At 40.1% G+C, this 22,001-nt stretch overlaps 1 protein-coding gene, 1 long non-coding RNA gene and 1 other non-coding gene across 4 annotated transcripts in view; all 3 read left to right on the plus strand.

Moving 5' to 3' along the window:
• Positions 1-9,377, plus strand: part of YWHAQ (tyrosine 3-monooxygenase/tryptophan 5-monooxygenase activation protein theta) — a 33,554-nt gene extending 24,177 nt beyond the window's left edge. For both annotated transcript variants that reach the window (XM_059078414.2, XM_067008169.1), the window contains exons 3-6: positions 3,320-3,443; positions 5,437-5,600; positions 6,627-6,722; positions 8,295-9,377. In XM_059078414.2, the coding sequence (XP_058934397.1) occupies positions 3,320-3,443; positions 5,437-5,600; positions 6,627-6,722; positions 8,295-8,354 (444 nt within the window). In that variant the 3' untranslated portion in view covers positions 8,355-9,377. The remainder of the gene's footprint in view (positions 1-3,319; positions 3,444-5,436; positions 5,601-6,626; positions 6,723-8,294) is intronic.
• A 400-nt stretch (positions 9,378-9,777) lies between these two features.
• On the plus strand, positions 9,778-15,455 carry LOC136792191 (uncharacterized). The gene is made up of 3 exons (XR_010835654.1): positions 9,778-9,813; positions 13,864-13,914; positions 15,349-15,455. It is a non-coding gene; the product is annotated as an uncharacterized lncRNA (long non-coding RNA).
• A 2,247-nt stretch (positions 15,456-17,702) lies between these two features.
• LOC131766043 (U6 spliceosomal RNA) lies at positions 17,703-17,812 on the plus strand. The gene has a single exon (XR_009338346.1). It is a non-coding gene; the product is annotated as a U6 spliceosomal RNA (small nuclear RNA).
• Positions 17,813-22,001: the final 4,189 nt, after the last annotated feature.

Here is a 22,001-nt window from a genome sequence, read left to right on the forward strand (position 1 = left end):
GACTTTGCTTGTGTTTGAGTTTCTTTCCTCTAGAATGTTTTGTTACTAGGGCATCTTGTCATTTGGGGTAGTAAGCGCACTGACCTCTTCACAGGTCCCTCAGATTCTCAAAAAGGAATGTACTTCTTGCATCTGCCTCTCAATCGGGTAACACTCCACACTGAAGGGGGAGCCCCGATCTTAGTTCTCCAAGCCTCCCAGGATCATAAAATTGGCTGGTTGAAGCGTTACAAAGGGGATGGATCTCCTGCTTAACGGACAAGAATAATGTAAAGGGGGAATTAGTGGAGGAACTTTTAACTACATTAATGTTAAAAATTGATTCCTTTCCTCTCTCCTGACTTCTTACCAATGACCTTATCTGGGAAGATTTTCTTATTCCAGGGAGCCACTTGTCATTTTGGTTTTTACTCTCTGACCTGTATTGAGTCTTTTTTATAATTTAATTTTTTTAACAAGAAATTGTGCACCTAGGCTCTATATACCTTAAGTGTTTATAGCCTTTATTCTGTGTGGTATTAATAATTAATAACTGGTATTGATATACCTGATACAGCCGTAAATCGTTTTGGTAAGACATGAAGCAGAATCCATTGTCTTTTAACTGGGCTAAAATCTACATCGCTACTACTGATAGCACATGGAAAGACAGAATTATTCTGTACCTGTTGTTTCCTTCACAGAGAGCTAGTGGCATCTGACAAAGAACCATGATACCTGGCTGAAACTCCAGGATGGAAGTAATGCACAAGTCACTTTATAAAAGCCAACACTGTAAATCGTACGTAATGGCTATATGCAAACTAGTGATCAAATTTAATAATTTTAGAAGGGAAAAGTTTACAGTTAGCTTATAAGTGGCTGTGTAAACTGATGCAGTAGCTGCTGAGCAGCTTTCCAAGCCCTTGGAAGGCCAGTGTGCCAGGAAGAGAGTCCTCATGAGCATTCCCACATCTGGCTCAGTGACTTAGGGGGGTGAGAGCTAGAATCACATTCCTCTCCTCTCCCCACGTCCTCATTCTAGTCAGTCAGGCTTTTCTCAGCCCCTGCTGCCACATTTCTGCCACATTTCATCACAAAGTACTAGGTCTTAAATTGTAAATACTGTCTTTACCAGAGCTGGCGCTGGCACTGTTTTGAAGATCCTCTATGGGATCTCATCTTAACTGCCTGACTTACTTGCGAGAAAAAGAAAAGTGAGAGGCTCTTCATTTTACATTGTAGTTCGTTAGTTTGGATATAAGCCAGGGGTGTTGGTTCCCACAGTATAAATACTGTGTTTGCATTATTTGATACTGCTTCTCAGAATCTACTCTCGTTTAAAATTTTTTTTTTTTAAGATAGAGATGACTGAGTCAGTTTGACGTTTAGAAGCTTAGTGAACGTTTTTGTGGCTGTCTCACCATTGCCCCCCCTTCCTCCCCCCAAACCCCCTAAATTCAGGTGTTCCATAGAAATAGTTTTAAAATTAGAAGTCATCCAGGATGTGTAAAAATGGTATTAGAGGAAAAATTTAAAGTAGTATGATTTTGTAAGATTCCGGGAAAGAGAATCCCTATCTGTTTTGTAAGATTCTGGCCCTTTCTCAAGTTTATTTTAATAAATAACCATTAAAATTGTATTGGTGATGTTGAGCAGGAGAAATTCTTACAATATGATCCTTCAGTTCTTTTCCCACTTAGGAGTATGATGGTGCAGAAGCAGCATTTATTTTCATTTGACTTTAGTCTTTGGGTGTAGCCCATCTATTTCTTCCCTTCTTGGCCCAGCAGTTTTGCAGATGTAAGCCACACTTTTGATACTTGCCACTTTTATAACGTATACATTTCTGGGGCTTCATTAGGTAATTTTAGTGTAATACTAAGTTTAACTTCCCCTGAGCTTCAGACCCTTTATATATATATATATATATATATATATATATATATATTTTTTTTTTTTTTTTTTTTTTTTTGCGGTATGCGGGCCTCTCACTGTTGTGGCCTCTCCCGTTGCGGGGCACAGGCTCCGGAAGCACAGGCCTAGCGGCCATGGCTTACGGGCTTAGTTGCTCCGCGGCATGTGGGATCTTCCCGGACCAGGGCACGAACCCGTGTCTCCTGCATCGGCAGGCGGATTCTCAACCACTGCGCCACCAGGGAAGCCCTATATATATATATTTTTAACCTAAACATATTTTTCATTAGATTTAAGGATTTAAAATGTTTCTCTGTTTATTTTCTTTAATATGCATATAATCATTGCATTTTGTTTAGGCTCTTTTTATTCATATAAACAGCAAGAAAGCTCTTGAGTTAAAACTACATTTTCTAAACCATCTTTTACTTCTTTAGTTTCTATTTGTTGATTTTACTCCCCCCAAATTTTATTCACCATAGTATTTCTTATTACAAAAAGATTTTTAAATTACTTAGCATCAAGTAAAATCGATAATCCAAGAAGGTGTCTATCATATTCATTTTTTGTGACTTTTTAATACTCCTGGGCACACCTTGTACAGATTACCTCAGTTTGAGAGGCACTAGCTCATTGGATCAAGCGGACATTTCTTGCATGAAATGAGGGATAAAAGACATACTTAGATACTAACCCAATTTTTAAAAATAGTTGTATTTGATAGACATGACTGTCACATTGCTAGGTAAGTTTTTAGACCACTTGCTCTCAACCCCCTAGACTCACCCTGTTTTTGGATGAGCGCTGGTCGGCACAGGACACTGAGTAGCCCTACTCTGGGCCATAATGACTGACTTACTCTGTGATTATACTCTTCTTCGTATTTGATGTCTTAAACATTTTATTTCCCCTCCCTAAAATGATGGCACATCCTCGTTTTCTAGCTGCTGCATTCCTTCTGTTACTTCTTGACAAGGCAAATATCCCTTTCCCAGGGAAGCCTGTCTTTACAGTGATCACCACCAACAAAGCTAGACATTCCGTCTCTGTGCTTCCATAGGCCCTTATTCACATATCTGTACTGTGAACGGTATACTTACCTCTTATTAGACTGTGAACTCTTTGAGGGCAAGGACCTTATTTCCCCTCTGGTCAGATACAGTGCCTAGCACCTAGCAGGTATCAGGAAATGCTTGCTTCAATGAGTGGATGAGCGGACAGACAGGCTCTTGCTAATTAGTGTTTGATGTAATATAGCTCTACCATTAGAAATTATGACTTGCTGTGACCCCAGAGCATTCAACTAATGGCAACCACCTGACCCCTGCTCTCTAGCCATGCTTCCAGTCCCGGGTGGTATGGTGTGGAGTTACTACGGCAGTTAGTTTTGCTAGTACCTAATGTTTTAACTTATTTCTTTCAGGAATTGTTGGATAAGTATTTAATAGCCAATGCAACTAATCCAGAGAGTAAGGTCTTCTATCTGAAGATGAAGGGAGATTACTTCCGGTACCTTGCTGAAGTTGCTTGTGGTGATGATCGGAAACGTAAGTGTATTTGGCTTATGGGTAAAGCTCAAGTATAAAAGAGAGGGAGGATAAATTTATAATGTGACCTTACATTCTCAAAAATGAAAACACAGTTATGGCTTTACATTATGTGCCCTTTATAAAAAATTAAACTCATGAACTCTCTGATTATAACCTGATAAGGTATTATTAAAAACAGGCTTTTAATCTTTTAGGCTTTAGAATTTGGTTCACCATATTTTTAGCCCCAGAGTTCTTTGCATATGCTCTGGGTGATTCTCTTGTGTCACATGGTCTTCAGCATCTTGTATCTTGAAACTTAAGATCACTGGAAATTACGTATAGACTAGAAACAAGACATTGTACTTTTTCTACTTGACGTATTTATTAATTACTACCTATTTTGAGGGATCATAACATTGACTACTAATTACACATAACCAGATTTCTGAAGAGGAGAGGTGAGAGCAGAGTGTTATTGCTAGTATATAATCTATCACAGAAAACACAGCTGTGGGGCAAAGAGTAACCTAATTTCCTAACTTGATTGTAACGCAGTCAAAGTAAATTTATTAGTAGTGAACTCAGTCTCCTGGAGTATTGGTAGCTGAGTGTATGGTAGTATATTGTGCATGTGCCTGCTAGTCTGGGTAGCAGCAGGTCTGGGTAGAAGTATCACTTAAGTCCTTATTTTTTTCCAATAAGTTTATTATTTTGTTTGTCATTTTACCCTATCCAAAAAGGGCATGCCCCACAAACGGTTATTACAGCCTCCTCTTCCTCTCTCTGAGAGAGTTACTAAAAGTGAGACAGTTTTAGCATCCCCAAAATTAGTGTAATTGAAGATATAAAGAGAAAACTTTTGTACCTTGCTGTAATAGAATCTGTATACTAAACTGTTGTGTTATCAGTATATAATTTCTGTTGCCATATGATAAGCAAAATTGAATGTGACAGATATTTGCACAGGATTGAACATTAAAACATCAACTAGTCAAAGGGATATCTTTGGGAGATTGGGCCATAGCCCCAGCATTGATCTGAGCTGACCCTTTCTGGCTCATTGGGATTTTCTCGTCCTATACGTAGAACACTCCAGTAGTCTGGGATTCGTAAATAGTCTGTATTTACAAAGTCTAGATGCTGAGACGCTTTAGAACTCTCACTGTAATGCCTCCTTATGTGCTGGACACCCAGAGCTCCTTAGTTAAATGTGAGGGCCATACCATCTATGTTTAGATCAGTGAATGTGCCATTGAAGAAGAAGAAGGAAAGGCACATATTCGGGCTTTAAAGGGTAACTTGGATTTCTGTTAGGTCAGTCCTTCTAGAGCTGTAATGGGCCCAATGGCCTTATTCAGAAAAACCTAACCTTTTCAAAACATGATGTAATCAGATTAGTGTTGGTAGTTCTTCCTGAACATTTTATTCAGGAAGGTGACATTTTTATTAAGCCAGTAATCAAACTCTGGTCAGAGCAGATTTTGATCTGTATATTGGTGCTTTTATATTGCCTTTCACATAATACATCTTGATACCGAGGGTCAGTGTTATTTCTACAGATAAGTCACAAAAATAGCGATTTTGGTGGTGATGATCTTTGTAAAATGTTTTCATTATTGTGGGAAGGAATATTGCAGCTGATTTTTTTTCAAGTTTTATTGAGATATTATTGACATATATCAGATTGTTTTTAATTGCTGCATTTTCAGGTAATAAAATTAAAAGACATGAAAGAAGAAAAGTGTTTTAGACCCAGAGATGAAAAAACCTGATATACTGTTTCATGGTTTTTTTTACTAAGCTGATGATAAACAAGCAACATTATAAACTAGTTTTTTAATAGCCCAATACAGGATAATTTTTTTTGGTTTGCTACTGTGGTTTTAAACGAAGGCTACAGAGAGAAGTCTGGCTCTACCAAGTTAGTAGCATATGTTAAAGGTATTACTGTATACTGGATGGATATTTTCAGTATCATGCTTTTTTATTTCGTTTTTTCCCTTCGCAGAAACGATAGATAATTCCCAAGGAGCTTACCAAGAGGCTTTTGATATAAGCAAGAAAGAGATGCAACCCACACACCCAATCCGCCTGGGTCTGGCTCTTAACTTTTCTGTATTTTACTATGAGATCCTTAATAACCCAGAACTTGCCTGCACACTGGCTAAAACGGTAAGATGTGTGTCTAGAAATACCCTCTTTAGGTTATTTGAGATAGCAAGCATGTTAATTTCTAGGTATTTTACTTGGATATCCAGGGATGATTTCTACATTTATTTGGATATCTCCTTTTTCTTACCATCATGACCACCTACCACTGTCCTTCTCAAGATCTTACTCTCCCAGCTGTGGTTGTAAGCAGTAAGATCTGTCTAAAGAGCATATTGGTCAGAGTAATCAAAAAAGTATGAGAGGTAGGACTGGAATAAAACACAGACCTACTAGAGCATGGACTTGAGGACATGGGGAGGGGGAAGGGTAAGAGGTGACGATGTGAGAGAGTGGCAGGGACATATACACACTACCCAAAGTAAATTAGATAGCTAGTGGGAAGCTGCCGCATAGCACAGGGAGTTCACCTCTGTGCTTTGTGACCACCTAGAGGGGTGGGGTAGGGAGGGTGACAGGGAGGGTGACGCAAGAGGGAAGAGATATGGGAACATATGTATATGTAGAACTGATTCACTTTGTTGTAAAGGAGAAACTAACACACTATTGTAAAACAGTTATACTCCAATAAAGATGTTAAAAATAAAAATAAATAAATAAATAAATAAATAAAATTTTTAAAAGTATGAGAGAAATGTAAAGGATTGGAAAGTAATGCCTGCCAGGTTTGATCAGTAGAATCTCTGTATTCCTCAGTGTTTCAAAATGGAAGTGTTCCAAGGGGTTTTTGCAAATGAATACTACTTCTTTGTAAAAAATATATTGGGCATAGCTACTGTGCTGTCTGTCCTGTGAAAGAACTAAGAAATGCTTGTTTACTGATTAAGTACGTATAACTTTATAAGTTTTAGTCATTCTCAAAAATTCTTAAGCTGAGAATCGGAGGAAGTGATTTCATTGAGTTTTGTTTTAAGTGATAATAGAACATAAAGTGGATGTTCATCTATTTTATAAAAATGGTTTGTGACTATAGAGTATCAATTTGTGTCAATGTAAATATTGTTTACCATGGATATTAATATTTGTCAGGCTTTTGATGAGGCCATTGCAGAACTTGATACACTGAATGAAGACTCATACAAAGACAGCACCCTCATCATGCAGTTGCTTAGAGACAACCTAACAGTGAGTTTTTCGTTCTTTTAATTTTATTTCCTTTTCAGGAACAAAAGTATTAATATTTTATTCAGGCTACCTGTGTTTTGGGGCAGCTATATTAGAGGTACACTTGCTCTTAGAAAATGAATATATAAAAATTACATAAAAATATTAAATATGTATTCGTATTTTGTATAGGACAACTGTTCTTCGTAGGCAGATTTTCAAGTTGAATAGGCATTTTACCAGACCTTCCTCAGAAAGTACTGAGATTTTAGGAACACATAATATTAACATTATTGACTCTTTATTTCACTGGTATGAAGATGTTGATAAATTATGTTAATATAGAGAGTTTGTCTTTTTTAATTTGTTTTTCTCCCTACCTCTTGTATAGACGGGGGATAGAGGAAAAAGTAATGGCGAAAAAAATACAGGGTGAACTTTACTTAGCTTCTTTTGTAGGTTCAAGTAAATTGGATATGTCAAAATCTTAGACAAAATGTGGAAGAAATACACCTTTTAATATAAATGTAGTTCTCCCGCCCCCTCCCCCATTGCCACCCCCAGTTTTGATGCTTTATCTTCTGCTAGATAAAAAAATTTTTAACATTAGCAGCCTATCTGTTCAACTTTGCTGAAGAGAGTAATTATGAAGACAGTTTATTTCCAGCCATTAGAAATCCCTCTGGTTGTGAGGTGACAATAGAAAAATGATCAGCATAAATAGCTTCTATAGAAGAAAAACAAACTGAGCAATTAACCTCTTTCCAGATGTGCCATGGAGCTATCTTTCAACTAGTTCTGTTTTGTCTCTCCCGGAGACAGTTCTTTGGGGATGTTTGTTTTGTTTGTTTGTTTTTATTTAGTATCTTAATAATGACTTAAAGGTTAAGACTTCAGCTTTGCTAAAATTGCCACTAGTGTCTTGGTGCTGGTCTAATAGAAATCCATTTCGTGAACTATTATTATGCGTAGTCGACAAGTATTGACTATTCCCTTTTTCACTTCATTGTTCCATCCTAAAATTAGAGAGACTAACATCCTACCTAATTCAAGAACCGTATCTACATATCTTCATGCACACATGCTGCTTCCCTGTAATTTCACATCGTTCACTCCTGTTTATCTCTTTGCAGCATACAAAGTAAGCCTGCTGCTTTTTCTATATGATAGCCCTTCAAGTACTTGGCAATGGTGACTTTGGTCCCTGCCCACCCCCCAAAAAAAAAATTGTTTTGGCCTTATTAGTCTCATAAATTATATTTTAGTAGTGCTTTTAAAAAGAGCATTGGGCTGCCAGAAATTGAGAGAGCATTAAATTCTAAGAATGTTGGTTACCGTGTTTTTATCTGAGATTATAGTAAGCTTTGAAAACATACTCAAATAGCGTATATGTGTTTGTCGTTTTGTAAATGCACAGTGAAAGGAATACAGGGGGTACACTTTGGGAGGAGTTGATGAAATGTAACTTCCAGTCTTAGTCATAATCTCTATTGTTTAATTTACTGCTCTAAGAATTACACTTTGATACAATAATAAGACTTGAACTAATTGATCTAGAAATAGTAACTTAATTTGATTTTTTTTTTTTTCTAGTTATGGACATCAGACAGTGCAGGAGAAGAATGTGATGCAGCAGAAGGGGCAGAGAACTGAGTGCATACAGGGTGTCGTCCTTCCTCCCCTCAAGAAACCTTTTTACTCATCTCCATTCCTTATTCCATTTGGATTTCCTATAGCAAAGAAACCCACTCATGTGTATGGAATCAACTGTTTATAGTCTTTTCACACCGCAGCTTTGGGAAAACTCCATTCCTTGATTTGTGTTTGTCTTGGCCTTTCTGGTGTGCAGTTACTGCTGTAGAAAAGTATTAATAGCTTCATTTCATATAAACATAAGTAACTTCCAAACACTTATGTAGAGGACTAAAAATGTATCTGGTATTTAAGTAATCTGAACCAGTTCTGCAAGTGACTGTGTTTTGTATTACTGTGAAGATATGAAAATGTAGTTAATTACAATTTAAAAAGAGTGTTCTACATAACTTCTTAATTTCTACATTCCCTCCCTTACTCCTCTTCGGGGATTTTCTTTCAGTAAGCAACTTTTCCATCCTCTTAATGTATTCCTTTTTGGTAGGAATCCAGAAGTATTAGATTGAATGGAAAAGCAGTTGACATTTTGAGGCTGGAGGTCACAAATTAAAATGCCTCCTGTATCATATATGATGGAGGTTTTGTGTATCTGTGACAACAGGGAGTTTCCTCATTCACTCTTCATTTGCTGCTGTTTAAGTTGACAACTTCCCTTCCCAATAAAAATTCACTTACACCTCCTGCCTTTGTAGTTCTGGTATTCACTTTACTATGTAATAGAAGTAGCATGTTGCTGCCAGATTACAAGCATTGCTTTTGGCAAATGAAAGTGCATGTCATTTCTTAATACACTAGAAAGGGGAAATAAAGTACACAAGTCCAAGTCTAAAACTTTAGTACTTTTCCATGCAGATTTGTGCACATGTGAGAGGGTGTCCAGTTTGTCTAGTGATTGTTAGAGAGTTGGACCACTATTGTATGTTGCTAATAATCATCGACTGTAGTCCCAAAAAGGCCTTGTGAAAATGTTATGCCCTATGTAACAGCAGAGTAACATAAAATAAAATTACATTTTATAAACCATTTACTATGGCTTTGTAACAATTACATACTCATATTTTAAGGGACAGGTGAATTTACTACTTTCTGAAGTTTATTGATACTTCCCTTTTATCTCCTGTAAAATGGAGTAGTGGTACCCATTTTTCTGCATTGTGATACACTTGTCTAGGGATGCCTGGACCTGTATAAAATTGGACTACATTTCTTAAGAGTTAGTGTTTTACCTTAGATCAGTTTTGTGGACCCTCTCTTCCTTAGATGTAAATGATATTAGTTAACTGTTAAATGAAATAAAGTGGACATTTTAAAACTAGAAAAGTTAAAATTATGTGATTGTGAGTGCTTTGGCTCGTGTTAGAATTATGTTTCAGTGGATATTCAAACAGAATGTCAGAGTTTAAGAGTACCTTGTTTTGTTTTCAGATAATTCTCTTGTAAACACCCAGTTGTACCATTGGTGAGTTCAGAATAATTTTGGTTTTATAATATTGCCATGGCTATTATACTAGCCTGTCTTAGTATTGGCCTGAGAATTTATTTTAAAGTCAGAAAATAATCTGAAAGATTAAGCTGTGTAGGATTATCCTTTTTCTCCTAAAAGTGTAACTGTGAAACAAGGTTTTGTTTGCACTTGATTTGTTTTCTTAGGGGAAATGAAAAGACAGAACTGAATGGGACTTGCAGAAATTATCCATTTAAATAAGATTAATAGAACTCTGGTCCGCCAAAATCAGTAAGACAGTGCTTTTTAAATAAAAATTTCAATAAACATTGAAAGAACATTGTGAATTAGGAGAAAAAAATTATCAGTCCTAACAAAGTTGTAAGTACTGAATAAAGTAATGGCTACACTACTTTGGTGAGTTATGAAAGTAGCCTTCTTTCTTAAAGAGCAGATTAGTCCCAGGTTATCTCCTTGCTTTAGGGGAGGTGAGCATCTTTAAAAGGGGGCCCAGCCTGTGGTATTATCTCTTTTTGACTCTCATTGTGGGGCCTCCTTGTACTAGATGTAGAGGATATTCATAGAATACTGCTAAGAACTCAGTCGGGGTAGAGGGAGGGTTTAAACCCAGGTTTGAGCTTTCTAACTTCTATAATTACTTTCTGAGATAGCTTAGAAATTTTAAATGTTACACCTATTTTGTAGTTAGTTTTCCCTTTAGGAAAAAACTGTAGGCAGTTTTCCCTTTAAAATGTCATTTAGGTTTTAATCATTGAAAATGACAGGAGGGTAGATTGCATCCTAATACTGATTATCCAAAATAGAAACATTAGGCATTTCTCTTCCAACATACAGTGCGTTCAGCCATGATTATTTGATCCAAGATTGGGAAAGAACAGTACATTTTTTTAGACGGGATTGGTAGACTGCAGTCATGTCTATAAATATTAAATATTTATCAGTAGAGACTGTTTGTTTTTTAAAAATGAAAAACACTAGGAAGCCCATTTAAAGTGTGTAAACATTCTAATAGAGTAAAATATTTTGAGATCAGAATTCTAGTCACTTATATTTAAGTGGACTGATTTTTTTGTTTTGTTTTTGTGGAGTTGAGCCAAACATTCAAAAATATTTTAGGGCCTATTTTAGGCACAAACGTGACAATTTTTGTTAAATTATGAGCCTGAGTTTATTTGGACTGGTTATAGATAGGTGTCATCTGATATGTTTAGGAAGACTCACTTTAAACTGATTAAGACAGTTATGTTGTTATGTTTTATTCTGCCGTATATCATCTTCCCTTGTATAATTTGTATTTCATCAGCTTTGCAAAAGGAGAGTTAGCATTGTATATCATATATATTACAGTTGAATTTTGAGGCCATCACAAGTACCAGTATAAACCACCTGCCACAATAATGTTTTTTTAACAGAAACCACTAATTTTTAAAAAAGTTATTTATGCTTTGGCTGTGTTGGATTTTTGTTGCTGTGCGCGGGCTTTCTCGAGTTGTGGCGAGCGGGGGCTACTCTTTGTCGCGGTGCACGGGCTTCTCATTGCGGTGGCTTCTCTTTTTGTGGAGCACGGGCTCTAGGTGCGTGGGCTTCAGTAGTTGTGGCTCACGGCTTTAGAGCACAGGCTCAGTAGTCGCGGCGCACGGGCTTAGTTGCTCCGGGGCATGTGGGATCTTCCCGGACCAGGGACCGAACCCGTGACCCCTGCATTGGCAGGTGGATTCTTAACCACTGCACCACCAGGGAAGTCCCCCACAATAATGTTTTTGATGCATTCAGCAGGTGCTTAAGAAACCTGTGGTATCAATACTGGAAGATGAGTCCCAGACCATCATGAAATTCAGTTCACAGCAGACTTGCCAGTTACTGCTTAGCCACAATTCACTTACAAAAGCCTTTAGACTTGATGCTTTAAAGGGAGTAATAATAAATAGTAAGTAATAATAAATACCCAGGGGGAGAATCTGGAGACTGAACCATCTTCAGTTTAAAATTAGAACACCTTGAACATGTCCATAAATGGTCTGGCCGTTCTGTTTTAGTTATAGGGAACCAGCGTTGATTGAATTCATTTTGGTGCCTGGTCATGTATTAGGCACACACATTCATATTTAGTCATATTTAATCCTCTCAACTGCCCTGCCAAGTTAACTTCCCCTTGACTGATAGGACATCTGATCAGAAAAACAATGAAGTTATTTGTCCAAAATTATGTGTATTAAGTGGTATACCTATAGTTTGAAATCAGGTGCCAAAACCAAATTCATTTCTGTGTCACTGTTGCCAGCTGTGGATGCGTCAGCTTGTTTACTATGGCTAGTAAATAGAATTATTTATCTTTTATTTTCTGTCATATTTGGAGGGTTTGTTTTTTTAACTGTTCCTCCACTTACCCTTGATCTGTCAGTTTTGCCCTTGAGGAAGACCTTAAAAGCAGCTCAAGGAATATTAGGACATGCTGGACCTAACCCATGTTATGGAAGCAAGTCCAAAAAAAATCAACTGTATTTCCCAAGGTCCCAGCTAATGTTTGACCTGAAACTAGACAAAATTAGACCAAAAAAACAGATGAAAATAGCTCCAGATTCTCAGTAATTCTCTACTGCCTAAGTTGAAAAGAATTTTCAATGAAAATTATTTGTTCTTGCCACTCAAACTTAGAAAATGAAGGCTTTAATTTACATTTCTCTAGGAGGTTTGTTTTTTTTTTTTTTTTTTTTTTGCGGTATGCGGGCCTCTCACTGTTGTGGCCTCTCCCGTTGCGAAGCACAGGCTCCGGACGCACAGGCTCAGCGGCCATGGCTCACGGGCCCAGCCGCTCCGCGGCATGTGGGATCTTCCCGGACCGGGGCACGAACCTGTGTCCCCTGCATCGGCAGGCGGATTCTCAACCACTGCGCCACCAGGGAAGCCCTAGGAGGTTTTTTTAAAAGGTGTTAGCCCTCTAATGATTTTCAGAAAGTAAGGAAATAATGTTCATTACAAGCATTTGTCAAATTTATGGTTCAGATACGTTCTTCATTTTGTATGTTTCGCACTGAAGGCCCTTGTATTGTCAATGTATCGTATACTCAATGCTTCAGTATAGTGATAAGGCCATCGGCCAGGGTTCTAGCCCAAGCGTCCCACTGGTAGCTGCATGTGATCTCGGGCCACCATATCGGGGGGGGGGGGCCTGACTTACCCATCTTCACAAGTTCTGTTTTTAAGCATCTTCACAAATAAAACTCAGCTTCATAAAATTTTTGAGGTAGAGTTTTCTCCTGATTTATGAATGAGGAAACTGAGGCACAGAAGCTAATGACGTGTCCTAGGACTTGGGTCCTCATAGCTAAGCAAGTGGCAGTATCAGGATTCAAACCTGGGTAATCTACTTGAAAGTTGGTATTCTTGCTGCTGTGCTATGTTGCCCTTTTTTGGAGATAAAAGCAGTGACAGATCAGTGCTTTTTAAAAATTTCATTATGACCAATGAGTAGATAGTAGAAACCTAACGGATCACAGCCAGCTCTTTTATAATAGAAGTATATGGCATGGGAATTCCCCGGCGGTCCAGTGGTTAGGGCTCAGCGCTTTCACTGCTGGGGCCCGGGTTCAGTCCCTGGTCGGGGAACTAAGATCCCACAAGCCGCATGGCGTGGCCAAAAAAAAAAAAAAAAAAATACGGCATGTTAATAGGGATAATAGTTTGTGAAATCATTTTCACTTTATGTGAACAGTGGGTCGTGATGTAAAATTGATTTCAAATGAGTTTAAGAGCCATTTGTTCCAGATGGTCTTAGAGGTTTCTTTGCAGTTCATGTCCTAGGACTGTTCATAATTTCACTGTTGTGAATAGTATCAGAGTTTTTAATGGTGACATTGTTGGGTCCCTTCCACTTACAGCATTGTGTTAATGGCAACACTTTCTGCTCTAGAATATGCTGAGCAGTGAGTCCCTTAATGCTCTTTAGAAAAACGGAGACTCCCTCTTTTGAGGGCAATACTTTTATTCCACATTGCTTGAAGGATTATGTGAAGATTAATTCTTGTATCTTTTCTTTGTCCTCAGACACTGTTTTCTGCAGCATTATCACAGCCTTGGCCTAAGACCATCAAGGAGGTACTTAAACCCTAGAAGCATGGCAGAGTTAGGATTTACTCAGCTAGCAAAGAGGATTTAAGGGCTTTCATGGGATATGAATTACTAAGTGGGTTTGAAACTGGGTTGAGTCCCAAGTAAAAATCAGTACAATAGGCCTTACTGCTCTAGGCTCCTGAATTCTTTTATTTGAGCTGGAATACAGCTCTTTGAGGAGTACCTGAGGTTCTTACCCAAATGCCTATCGAAAGAGTTGTATTACTGTAATTTGAACTAAAGATTTAGGAATTTCTTTGCTAATTTAGACAAATGAAATTATGTATTGTAGACTTATTTGTTTGAGATGAGATTTACTTGCTTTTATACAAAAATCACCATTTTTCTTTCTGTGACAGCAGATGACATTGTTGAAAACTAGGAAAGGTCCGCTTAAAAGTCAATTAAAATTTAACTTAAGAGTGCAGCCTGGTTTTCTTTCCATTACGGAAATGTAGGGGAGCTAAACCCACTTAATGAGGCTCAGGTTAACCTCATTTCTGAGGACGTGTGCATGTATATGCTAGAAGTTGGCATTTATTGAAAAAAAATCCTGCCCCTCACTCATCTTATGAGCGCCTCTCCACAGCATCTGACTTGAATAACTCTGGACCCTGAAGGAGACCAAACTACTTGTTTTTTTATTTTCTGCTGGCGTCACTATGTTTTTTGCCCATTTGGAATTAGTGCTGAGCACTCTCTCCATCCTAGAGCCGTGGGTCTTCAGACAAGGCCCTGCATTTCAGCCGTTCTCCTTAGGTGGTGTTCTTTCAGCTAGTCTGGAACTTAGAACCTTGGAGCATTCAGTGGAAAGATTTCAGAAGACTATAGTGTCCTGAGACTGGGGCAACACCACTACTCTGGAGCTGGGAACATAAGTGGGACAAGATTACTTGTCTATTCCTACAGCTGCGTGATGTGAGAGACATGTGACCTAGCCGAAAAAGATCTAGCTTACGTGATCATTTGTTCATTCACTTACTCGTTAAATATATTGAGTGCCTGTTATGAGCCAAGAACTATACTGGGTACTAGTACTTGCAGCTTTGCCACTTTTTTAGTTGTAGGCCTAATCTGTCTCAGCTTCCGTTTTCTCACCTATGAAAGAGACACCTGCCCGGCCTGTGAGCCAATACGTGAAAGTATTTCCAAGTGTAAATGGGTTGTGAGATATACATATGTGGAATACTCAGTGAGTAGCAGGACAGCCTAATTTCAGAATTGGAAAGCTCTAATGAAGTGAAACCAGGCTTGTGGAAGAGAAAACCGACCACACTTGGAGCAGACCTATTGCTCTAGATTTTCAAGGGCATAGAAGACACAAAAAGAAAATGAGTGAAAAAAAAAAGTGTAACTTGCAAAGTTACAAAAAAAACTTAAAAGTTAAAAAAAACTTAAACTGGTTTTGCTTCTAATTAGCAGCATTCGCTGACGGAGCAGATGGGGAAAGGTCGTTCCTTTGACATAAGAAAAAAATCGAGACCCAGGAACAAGTACCAAGAGGAAATGCCTTTGTTTCTCAAGAGGTAACTTCAGTAAGTGATTGACGGTGCCACCAGGCCATACTTACGAAACTTTAGCATCGTGATCACCTCGAGGGTTTGCTAAAACAGATTTTGATCCAGTAGGCTTGAGGTAGGGCCCATAGACGCTGTGCATCTCTAACACCTTCCCAGGCTGTGCTGATGCTAATGATCGGGACTTGGTACAGGACTTAGGAAAACGCTGCTTTAAGGAAGCATGAGCAGTTAAGGCCAAAGCAAAGATCAGGTGATTTTCACAGCAGGGGAGTAAAAATAAGTCAGAGGATTCTGAATCTAGCGGCACACTGTTGAGCTTTGTGCCCACCTGAGGCTAATGAGTGAGAGGGCCCTCCCCTCGGCCACTGAAATTGATTGGGCTGATTATGCAGAAGAGCACGGAGGCTCTGGTTCACTCTGCCTGGACTCTCAGCCGTGCCCCTGTTAATGGTTTTGTATTTAAAGTGAAAGCGGGATATTCCCTGGTGGTCCAGTGGTTAGGACTCTGTGCTCTCAGTAGCAAGGGCCCAGGTTTGATCCCTGTTCAGGGAATTTAAATCCCACAAGCCGTGCAGTGTGGCCAGAAAAAAAAAAAAAGTAAAAATACAGTTATACTCTAATACTGAACAGGCAGATTTTGTGATTTGACAAGATGCTGTGGAGGTGAGTTAGAACTGATCCTTCAGGTCTTAGGTAAGGAGGATCCATGTGGCTGGTGGATGTGAGGTTAGAGGCCTGCATTCAGTATTAATGGGAGATCAGTGTTGGGAGATTGGCCCAAAGCTTGAGGCAGGAAGCCAGGGGTGTATCTCAGCAGTCGGCGGGAGGCCCAGAAACTTGTTAGGGCACCGTGTGAGCTGACTAATGGCTCTGTGGGTCACCAGGGTCAAACTGGAGGCCCAATATTCCTGTTACAAGGTAGAGCACTTGAGTTCCTTCTGTCCTTATCGATCCTAAATTGTTGATCCGGGGCAAAATAAAATGCAAATTAGCTTTCTCTCTAAGATAAGCTAGAGGGGCTTCCCCGGTGGCTCAGTGGTTAAGAATCCACCTGCCAGTGCAGGGCACACGGGTTCGAGCCCTGGTCTGGGAAGATTCCCACCTACCGTGGAGCAACTAAGCCCGTGCGCCACGACTGCTGAGCCTGTGTGCCCTACAGCCGGTGCTCCGCAACAAGAGAAGCCACCGCGGTGAGAAGCCCGCGCACCACAACAAAGAGTGGGACCCGCTCGCAGCAACTAGAGAAAGCCCGCGCTCAGCAACAAAGACCCAATGCAGCCAAAAAAATAAGTGATGAAAATTCCTGATGGCTCTGGGGAGATAGTACTTAGATAGAAACGAGTATACTAGTCTCTTTCTCCTTAGTTCTTTACAGGCTAAACTACTGGGTTGGCCAGAAAGTTCATTCGAGTTTTTCTGTATGTTGTTACAGAAAAACCCAGATAAATTTTTGGCCAACCCAATAGAATAAGACGTTGCAAACCCAAATTAGGCTGCCCTCCCTGTCTTTCTCTTCTTAAGACTCTCAAGGGCAAGTGTCCCTGTACCTCTCCAGGAGCTAAAAGCTCTTTAACTGTAAAAAGAGCACTGTACCCTCTCATTCTCTCAAAATAGAGGTCTCACTCTTGAATTTGGCATTCTGTGCTCGACTTGCGTACCCTGTTGTGGAGGCGGTGGAGGTGACAGCTGGTGAATGACGGCCCTTCCAGCTGTTCTCTTTGTGTATGTTCTGCTGGGTGGGTGCTTCTGTTCCTACCAGCTGTTGGACTGCACACTCATCAGCCAGGTGACAGTCAGAAACTAGCCGGTCTCAGCCAGGGCCCATTTTCAGGAGTTGTCTATAAAGAGTTACCACCGTTTAGGCAGCAAGGCCACAGACTGGAGATCTGAGTCCTGGCCTATCATTCCTGCCATTAACTTGCTGTGGGACGTCGGGAAAAATCAATGAACTTTCTGTAAACTTCAGGAAGGCCTAGGGATTCTATGAAGATGGTTCAGGAGTACTTCAAACCCAGTGCTCTCCTTTGATCTATTTTATACATTAAGTTTCTGCAAAAGATTTCTTGTGGAGCTAGAGTGCTACAGCTAAAAACAATAACAACCAAAAAAAGACTTGAAAACATCACCAAACTGGATGACACACACATTCCCTTGTTTATTTAAAATTCACATCTTTGACACAAACTGGAGTTTTTAATGGATGTCTACTTTGAAATTACTTCCAGAACAAGGCAGAATGTCAATAAATCTACAGTGCTCACTTCAGCAGCACATAGACTAAAATTATTGGAATGATACAGAGAAGATTAGCATGGCCCCTGCGCAAGGATGACACGCAAATTCATGAAGCGTTCCATATTTTTGAGAGGGGGAAGGGTAAGCTGGGACGAAGTGGGAGAGTGGCATGGACATACACACACTACCAGATGTGAAATAGCTAGTGGGAAGCAGCCGCATGGCACAGGGAGATCAGCTCGGTGCTCTGTGACCACCTAGAGGGGTGGGATAGGGAGGGTGGGAGGGAGACGCAAGAGGGAGGGGATATGGGGATATATGTATACGTATAGCTGATTTGCTTTGTTATACAACAGAAACTAACAGCATTGTAAAGCAATTATACTCCCATAAAGATGTTTAAAAAAATCATTACATAACCAGATGTAGTGATGAAATATCGAGGGCCGTACACGATACTAAAAATAAGCCAGCGTTGTAATTCTGCATGGATTTATTTATCTGACCTGTACTGCTTCAGAGTAAGCCAGTAAATAAATGTTAATGTCCCTGCAGGCAACTCTTACATTCAGGATCTTCAGTGTGACTGGTCCATCAGAAGCAGAGCACAGGACTGCACAGTGGCCACACAGATCAGAATTAGGGAACCTCTGCTCTGGAGAGAGGCAGCACTGGACAGGGAGTTCTCCCTGATTTTCATGCATAATCTGAACAGTGTGGAAGCAAGAGTGCTTCTTTCCGTTGTATAGATTCTAGGATTTTTTATAAGTAGATCTCATTGATTGGGATCCTAGACCCTGACCTCTTAGCTCCCTGCAGGGATGTCATGGTCAGCTGGGAGACCACCCACTGCCCAGCTCTGAGCGCTCCATGCGCATCAACTACAACGTAAGTGAGTGCTGTCCCCTTAAGGAGTCTGCAGACACCCCACAACTGATGGTACCTCCTTTTCCTAAGCCACAATGTGGGTAAACAATATGCTTTTTTTTTTTTTTTTTTTTTTTTTTTTTTTTTTTTCTGTATGCGGGCCTCTCACTGCTGTGGCCTCTCCCGTTGCGGAGCACAGGCTCCGGACGCGCAGGCTCAGCGGCCATGGCTCACGGGCCCAGCCGCTCCGCGGCATGTGGGATCTTCCCGGACCAGGGCACGAACCCGTGACCCCTGCATCGGCAGGCGGATTCTCAACCACTGCGCCACCAGGGAAGCCCAACAATATGCTTTTATAGAAGGACGAGCTCATTCCTAATCAGCTAGGACTCTCTAAGCCTAAATTTTGCTTACTTGTGTCATAAATTTTCATTGAGCACCAACCCCTTCTGGCTCCAAGCCAACATCCCTCTGGAAAATTAACAATTTCAAAGGCATGAAAAGCACTCCACTAAGATCCTAACACTTTTCTTTCAGGGCCTGTCTACCCATGGCTTTGCTTCTTCTCTTTCAATCTCCTGCTGTCTGATCTCTTGATCATCTTATAATTCACAAGAAGCTCTCTGCCAGTGGGCAGGACAGGGGGAGAGGAGAGAGGGAAAGGAAGCCAGGCACACGGCTACTTGATAGTAGCTTTGGCAAGTAAACGAGGTTAAACTGCTGGGTTAGGTCAAAAATGTGGGAGTTGACGTGTGGATTTTATTGTTCACCCTCAAGCAAGAATAAACTAGAATTTGCCAAAAAGCAAAGAGTGAATCATTCAAGGCTATTAGCCAGTTATTTTATCTTCTGGGGACAGATTCACGAAATACAATTCCTTGAATGGAGTCAGTCCCCACGCCCTATAGCAAGTTTTCTCCAAACAGTGCATCAGCCCAGGATGAGAAGAGCTTTCCCCCAACTAAGAACAGAAATAAAGAGCTTGAGGAGGGAGGAGCTTGAGTCCATACCTACCATGACCCGGCCTCAAGAATTCTTGAAGAGAATGGGAACAGCTGAAGAAGAATGATTAACTCATGAGAGCTTTAATATTAAAAGTTAGAATTAGGCGGGGAGGAGTAAAATAAAATGTAAATTTATTCTCTTTCCTGCTGGCGACCCTCTGGCAGACTGGCTTTGAAAGACCAAATGTATGCATAATGTATAGCTTTTCTGTTTTTTTCTTTCATCATTCAGTTGCCCCAACAAATTGCTTTAAAATGCTACAGTTATTTCCCTACATCTCTACCAGATAGAGACCAGCCTCTCTCATTTAACCCTATGAGGTAGGTACTTTTCATTCCCTATTTTAAACGTAAGGCTACGAGAGTTTCAGTGATGTGTCAAACAGATGGTAGATTGTTCCCATCCAGGCTGTTTGGCTCCAAAGTGCATGCCCTTAGCCTCGAAGCCATAATGAAATCCTCAAAGAACAAAGCAGGATTGAGTGGTGAAAGTATAAGTTATGGAATAACAAAAGATGAGGCCTGGGTCCTGAACCAGATGACACTAGTCCTTCGGTCCCCTCTCTGAGGAGGGCTGCCATGGCTGGAAATGACACGGTACTTGGCGGAACCTGGGGTAATATTGACTATGATGTTGAAACTTATCAAATCTACACAGAAGCTTCTCTGTGTTGGGCTTGCATTAGGGGGTGGCCTCATTCTCAGGGCTTAGGACATGCTTTGTGTCCAGTAAAAAAAAAAAAAAAAAAAGTCTCCTAAAAGTCTATTGGTTAACAGGTCTCTGCCTACTCTTTATCAGTTACCATGGGATCTTCAACAGGCGACAACTACTAAAAAATTGTGAAGGAGACCTGGAACCCACAGAGTCTCTTAAGGTGGCCACTGAAGGATAGGTAGGTTTTTGATAGCTAGTAATATGTTCTGGGCAAGAAGAATTTCAGAAGAAAAGGTAGAAGGGGAGGAAATCTCAGGGTGTGTTCCATGAGCATGTATTAGTTTCTTAGGGCTGCTATAACAAATGATCACAAACTAGGTGGCTTAAAACAAGAGAATTTTAATATATTTATTTATTTATTTATTTATTTATTGCTGCACCGTGGGGCTTTCGAGGTTAGTTCCCCAACCAGGGAATCAAACCCAGGCCCCCTGCAGTGGAAGTGTGAGTCCTAACCACCGGACCGCCAGGGAATTCCCCAAACAAGAGAAATTTATTCTCTCACAGATCTGTAGGCTAGAAGTCTGAAATCAAGGTGTCAGCAGAGCCTTTCTCCCTCTGAAGGCTCTCGGGAATAATCCCTTGCTTCTTCTTGGCTTCTGGTGGTCAAGAGAAACCGTTGGCTTTCCTTGGCTTGTGGCTGCACCACTCCAACTTCTGCCCATGTCATCACATGGTGTTCTCCCTACGTGTGTATCTGCGTCATTTCTCCTCGTAAGGACACTGGTCGTTGGATTTAGGGCCCACCCTGATCCAGTAGGACCTCACCTTAGCTTGATTATATCTACAAAGACTTTATTTCCTAATTCGATCACATTCATAAATACAGGGGGTTAGGACTTGAACGTATCTTTTTTATGGGACACAGTTCCACCCATGACAAGCATTAAATTGTCTAATTTGGTTGGTGAATGAGAATAGCCTTCTGCACAGGACTGTGTTACTTGCTGTGGAAGGTAGCGTGGCCCTTGCCTCAGGAACTTATGCTCTTGTGGAGGAAAACAAGATAGCATCGTAGACAACAATGTGGGACAAAACGGAGGATAGACTATAAAAGAAGCAGAAACATGCCATGAGGAAGAGACATTTAGCCAGTGTTATCCGAGGCAAGAAGAGATGTTGGTGGAGAGAAAACCAGAAGCAAGAAAGTCACTTCAGAGGCTGTTAGACTAGTACAGAGGAGAGAGAAGTGAGGGACTGAGCTGGATAGTTTCCTTCAACACCAGTTAAGCATATTAACTGGTCCTTCTCTACAGAGTAAAATATTGAGGAATAGTTTTATATGTCCTAAAGCGTAAAAAGGCAACGTGACTAAATGCAATAGGGTATCCTGGGTTGACTCCTGGAACTGAAACTGTGCAGTCCTATTAGTGGTCATCAAGGGCCAGGAAAAGGGGGTAGTGGAGAATGACTGCTTAATGTGTATTGGGGTTTCCTTTTGGGGTGATTAAAACCTTCTGGAACTAGACAGTGGTGATGATTGTACAACACTGTGAATGTACTGAATGTCACTAACGATAAATTTTATGTTACGTGTATTTTGTCACAATTTTTTGAAGACTACAAAAAGGCACATTTAAAACATTGTGAAATCTGATGTTATTTTTCTAGTTTTGACAAACATACCTTGATTATGTAAGATATTAACATTAGGGGAAGCTGGGAGTATATGGGAACTCTGTACTATCTTGCTACTTTCCTGTACATCTAAAATTCTTCCAAAATGAAAAT

This window comes from Kogia breviceps, chromosome 11, assembly GCF_026419965.1.
Source record: "Kogia breviceps isolate mKogBre1 chromosome 11, mKogBre1 haplotype 1, whole genome shotgun sequence".
NCBI lineage: Eukaryota > Metazoa > Chordata > Mammalia > Artiodactyla > Physeteridae > Kogia > Kogia breviceps.